We start from the raw sequence: 5,984 nt of genomic DNA, 5'->3' as shown, positions 1-5,984 counted from the left end.
CTGTAAACGTATTGTTCATCACATTACTTCTGTTTATATACTTTTTTTTTCCCTTACATGCAATGTTACAGATTGCATCATCGATCATACACCTTGCACCTTGCATTATTTTAATATTACTCATCACAATATTAAGTAACTTTCCTTTAATACAAAATTATAGCATTGTCGTGTTAACCACACACATTCTTGCAGTTGGGGTTGGAGCATCAGTAAACATGGTGCTGGGAATGACTGAGGATTCAAAGAAAGTATGTGCAGGAGCAGTAGCTGGAGGATATGCCATTTTAGCTGCAGTCCAGAAGGCCTCTGACTGTATGGGTACATGGGGCAGTTTAGGGGCTCTGCTGGGGGCATCAGGGGCAGTTGGGGTAGCTCTGTCTGCAGCAGGGGCAACTGCTCAAAATGTTGGAGACTGGATAAAGGAGAACAGAGAGAACAGTACAGAACAGAGGGAAACAAGTGATGGAAGTGGAGGAGAAAGTGATGATCAAGAACAAACTAGAACTAAACGCATGGCTATCAATCCCAGAGTGTCAATTGATTTATTTCTGCTGGATATATCAGTTACAATATTATTATTTGTATTCCAAATGTTTCTTATTGTGTTTTATTCAGTTCTACGTTTTCCGAATGAAATATCAGAACCTATATTTAGCATGGCGTCTTTGATAATGGCTACTTTCCTATGGGTTATTAGGAACATTATTATTCTTATGGCACTGAACATAAAAACAATAGAAGAAGCAGACCTAACAGAATATTTCAGGATATTGACACTGGGATTGAAAGAGTTCATAATGGAATGGTGCAGAGCAGTCAGGATGACCGGAAGAGGAGGAATCCTGGGAAGAGTATCGGTAGCTTTAACAGCAGCAATAGGAGTGTTTCTGCTTGCAAGCGGTCAGGATTGGAGATTCAGTGCTGTTGTAGCCATCTGTGCTGCAGTTGTTCCACTGACAACTTACAAAACTGTGTAGAAGCCCCACAAACCAACTTCTAGACCAGAAGTCATACACTTCAGCTATGCATTTTTTTCATTTCAGCACAGTTGCTGAGTGTGATTGTTTTTTTAATGTCCTGGAAGTCTGTTGCAGTTGTCATAAAATGACCCATACACTGTATTTTCTATTTTGTGTGTGTAATAATGCATTGTGAACTAATGCCTTGTGTCTTTATTCACCTTACTGGGATTCCTATACAGTAACTAGTGATTATGTTGGGAAATACGACTGTATTACTGCACAGCAGGGGTGGAAATAATATTTTTTAAAAATGTGTACATCTACTGGCCACTGGCAGATTTCTAGTCAAATTCACCAGCCACCAGAATTTTTACTTTGTGTCTGTAATCTTTAATATTGGCTGGTGCTAATTTCCATGCCTGCTGCACAGGTGCACTGAGTAAACTGGAGGCAGTGGCAGGTGTATGTATTTTTGACGTTGCCGAGCTTCCCCGGCAGGGATGGATTACTGCGCGGGCCTACCGGGCCCAAGGGGTCAGGGGGCCCTGAAGCCCAAGCCATTGCATGGAATCACTGCCTCAATATCAACACATCAGGATGTAGGCTATGAATCTGATTGAATTAAAGTATTGGCCATCCCCAAAATGCACCAGAATACAGGAAATCACATCAAACAGATTAACCCCCCCCACACACACACACACACACACACACACATGCGACAATTAGTGTGAGGCCCTTAATACATCTGGGCCCAGGGGCCCGAAAGTTCATAATCCATCCACGTTCCCTGGTATTCTTATAAGTGTATGATGATAATATTTCATGTTGTGTTTTGGTCTGGTGTGGTGGTATCATAGTGGCCTGGGCATTAAGTAGCTTGAAAAAGGTGTGGGTTCAATTCCCAGCTTTAATCTGCATTTAACCCTGAGTTGCTGTGGAGAGAATGGCCCTTGTAAAAAAATTAAAATTGGTTGCTTTGGATAAGAACATCTGCTAAATTATTAAATGTGAAAAAAATCTGTGTTCTAAGTCCATTCCTGTGTCCACTCTTTGGTTTATTCTCTATACCGCAATCCAACACCAGACAATATCACACACTAGACACACACTACCACACACCACACACACTACCATACACCACACACCACATATACCCCCCCCCCCTCACACTGTCTGCTTTCTACCTCCAGTTACACTGCACACACACTATCTCACACACACACACACACACACTGTCTGTTTTCTACGTCTAGTTACACTACATTCCATTGTTTTCAATACAACCCCACACACCACCTCCATGCACGTTCTGCCCTGCTGATGTCTGACTATGTGACTGGGGAGTTCACACTACTGCCTACAGAACCTTTGTCTGATTCTAACCAATCCACAGTCCAATCAGGTATTCTCACTGCTGCTATCTGACCAATCCACAGTCCACTCAGTTGGGTGCAGTTGGGATTGGAGCATCAGCCTCTGTCCATTAGGGGTTCTCACTGCTGCTGAAACGTGAACTTGAGGTCACACACAGACCCCCTTCTGACCCATCATCAGTTTTTTTTTTTCATTCATTCTAAGTTCTTTTGGTACTGTAAGCTTATGTTGCTAACAGCTAGCTTCATTTATAAATAAAGATCATTCTTGTTTTTGCTGATCCCTAATCACCCTAGTTGCCTACTATTACTACTACTACGTGCTGGTCATCTACCGCCCTCCAAGCCAATTAGGCGACTTTATGGACGAACTTGACACTCTGCTGTCCTCCATCCCTGAGCATGACTCTCCGCTTCTTGTTCTCGGTGATATGAACATCCACTTAGATGCCCCAGGCTCAGCGGACTTTTTGGCCCTGATCCACTCCTTTGACCTCAAACTGGTTCAAAGCCCACCGACACACAAAGCTGGCAAAGAGCTTGACTTGATCTTCACTCGGAACTGCAGCACAGACACCCTCACGGTGACGCCTCTCCATCTTTCTGACCACTTCTTCATCCAGTTCAACGTCAGCCTAACAGAACAGCCTCCAGCTCCTCAGCCGATGGTCACGTTCCGCCGCAACATCCGGAACCTATATCCAACGCACTTTTCCTCGGTGGTTGCCTCCGGTCTACCTCCACTCAACACCTTCTCCTCTCTGGAGGTTAATGAGGCCACAGACTCGCTCTGCTCCACACTGAGCTCGTGTCTAGACGAGCTGTGCCCTCTTACCACAAGGCCAGCTCGATCCAAACACTCTCATCCATGGCTAAATGATACCCTCCGATCGCAGCGCACCAAACTCAGAGCCGCGGAGAGGAAATGGCACAAATCCAAACTAACTGATGACCTCAAAAACTACCAGACACTCCTGGCCTCCTTCTCAGCCAGCATCACTGCTGCTAAGACGGCCTTCTACAATGACAAAATCAACAGCGCTACAGACACTCGAAAACTTTTTTCAACCTTCAAATCGCTATTCAACCCTCAGCTGCCTCCTCCTCCATCCAGCCTTACTGCAGATACCCTCGCCTCATTTTTTACAAACAAAGTGGCGGCAATCAGCAGTCAATTCTCTACATGCCCACTCTGCCCCGCATCTGACTCAGATACCACACTCCTACAACCTCTAGGGACTGCTGGACCATCTTTTTCAGCATTCACGCCTCTCTCCGAGAATGAAGTATCTAGACTCCTGACATGCAGCCGTCCTACCACATGCTCGCTGGACCCTATACCTACGAGCCTACTTCAGTCCATCAGCCCGACCATCGCACCAGCTATCACACATGTGATCAATGCCTCGCTAACCTCCGGCACATTTCCAACAGCGTTCAAAATGGCCCGGGTAACACCGTTACTTAAGAAAGCTTCTCTCAACCCTGCTCAAGTCGAGAACTACCGCCCTGTCTCACTCCTGCCTTTCCTATCCAAAGGCATTGAACGAGCAGTCTCCAAACAGGTCTCTGACTTCCTGTCACAGAACAACCTTCTGGATCCTAATCAGTCTGGGTTCAAAAGCGGCCACTCTACCGAAACGGCTCTGCTGTCTGTAACAGAAGCCTTAAAAGAAGCCAGGGCGACCGCTCGGTCATCAGTACTCATTCTGCTTGACTTATCGGCTGCCTTTGACACGGTTAATCACCGCATCCTTCTCTCTATACTCGCTAACATGGGAATCTCCGGTTCTGCTCTCTCCTGGTTTGAATCCTACCTCACAGGACGCTCGTTTAACGTATCATGGCTTGGTCAGCTATCTGCACCTCACCATCTCACCACAGGGGTCCCCCAGGGCTCAGTACTGGGCCCCCTTCTCTTTGCTATCTACACCACCTCCTTGGGACAGATTATCCGTTCGCATGGCTTCTCATACCACTGCTATGCAGACGACACACAGCTCTATCTGTCCTTTCCACCTGATGACCCCTTGGTTTCAGCATGGGTCTCAGATTGCCTCTCAGACATAGCTACATGGATGAAGGCACACCACCTCCAGCTGAACCTCTCAAAGACTGAACTGCTGGTCCTCCCAGCTAAACCTACCATACACCACGACATCAACATCAAATTTGACTCCCTGTCTGTTTCACCTACCAGGACTGCAAGAAATCTAGGAGTTGTTCTCGACAACCAACTAAACTTCTCAGATCATGTTGCCTCAGTCGCCCGGTCATGCCGTTTCGCACTCTACAACATACGGAAAATCAGGACTTACTTAACTCAAGATGCTACCCAACTTCTGGTTCAGGCAATAGTCATCTCACGACTCGACTACTGCAACGCCCTCCTGACAGGTCTCCCAGCCTGCGCTGTGAAACCACTTCAGATGATCCAGAACGCGGCGGCGCGCCTGGTCTACAACCAACCCAAAAGGGCACATGTTACCCCGCTACTCATCCAGCTACATTGGCTACCTATGGCGGCCCGCATCAAATTCAAGGCTCTAACGCTTGCCTACAAAGTAGTCTCCGGTTCTGCTCCCACCTACTTGAATGCCCTCATACAGACATACGCTACCTCCAGACCGCTGCGCTCCTCAGACGAACGACGTCTAGCTCTACCTCCGGTACGCTCAGGCCAATCCAAACTATTCTCATCTGTTGTTCCTCATTGGTGGAACACACTGCCAGTTCCTACAAGGGCAGGGACATCCCTCTTCATTTTCAAAAAACTCCTGAAGACCCAGCTCTTTAGAGAACATCTCCTCTCTTAGCAACACTTACAACAACTCTTGCTGATCCCAGCACTCACCAGCCGTCTTAAACTGACACGTAACTGTTAAAAATAGCACTCACTGATGCACTTATTCTTACTGTACTCTAATGTTTTTTCAATTGTCCTAAAATTGTTGAGAATTGCTCTAAAACTTAAACTGTTTACCATGTTGTTAGTCGCTTTGGCTAAAAATGCGTCAGCCAAATGTAATGTAATGTAATGTAATGTAATATTAGGCCTACCACCTGTAGTTTTATGGAATTAACAGACGTAAAATTCAAGCTCCGAGGTGTTGGGTTATGGATCAAAAACAAAATAGCACTTTTTTAAATGTGCACAAAGTTTTAGGCATATAAGTTGTTTCACAAGATGTTTTTTAGTTGGGGCCAATTCTGAAAAGGGCTTCCGTTAAGACTGTTGCAGACATGTTTTGGTACAAGCTGTCACCCTATTGTTTTAGGTAGAAGACACCCATAGGTAAGATATTAGGGTGGTTGTCAAGGTGAATTTTTTGTGTGACTTGTACAAGCAATTTCAGGCCAATTTTTTGGTTTCCTGCTCGACACTACATGCCAACAATAAATGTTGAATATCTCCACAACCACAAGGACCATATACATGAAAATGTATCAAATGAAAGCTAACACGCATGGGCTGTCTGCAGAAGTGTCGGAATGGACATTTATTGTACAGTGTAAGAGACAACAGAACTAGAACATGAAAAAAACAATATCCGCCTAAAGAGAACCAGATTTCAAAGTGAATATCAGCTTGGAAACATAACATATCCCAAAACCTCTTTCAATCAGTACCCCTATCTATGGG

The 5,984-nt window shown here is 45.4% G+C and overlaps 1 protein-coding gene across 1 annotated transcript; it reads left to right on the top strand.

The window, feature by feature from the left end:
- The first annotated feature begins 218 nt into the window (after positions 1-218).
- On the top strand, positions 219-5,157 carry LOC143123969 (uncharacterized). Its single transcript, XM_076285228.1, has 2 exons — positions 219-441; positions 2,639-5,157. The coding sequence occupies exons 1-2, from the start codon at positions 219-221 to the stop codon at positions 5,155-5,157; spliced, it is 2,742 nt and encodes a 913-aa protein (XP_076141343.1).
- Positions 5,158-5,984: the final 827 nt, after the last annotated feature.

Source organism: Alosa pseudoharengus, unplaced genomic scaffold, assembly GCF_046254945.1.
Source record: "Alosa pseudoharengus isolate Yale_2024_CS ecotype anadromous, Long Island Sound unplaced genomic scaffold, YU_APseudo_1.1 YU_APseudo_1.1_scf_15, whole genome shotgun sequence".
Classification (NCBI taxonomy): domain Eukaryota; kingdom Metazoa; phylum Chordata; class Actinopteri; order Clupeiformes; family Clupeidae; genus Alosa; species Alosa pseudoharengus.
Note: the sequence above shows the minus strand (reverse complement) of the source record. Positions and strands in the feature narration are given on the sequence as shown.

Coding starts and splice junctions, on each gene's coding strand:
- LOC143123969 (XM_076285228.1), top strand. CDS start 219: ATGGTGCTGGGAATGACTGAGGATTCAAAGAAAGTATGTGCAGGAGCA. Junction 442..2,638: donor AAAGGAGAACAGAGAGAACA/GTACAGAACAGA, acceptor TAATCACCCTAG/TTGCCTACTATTACTACTAC.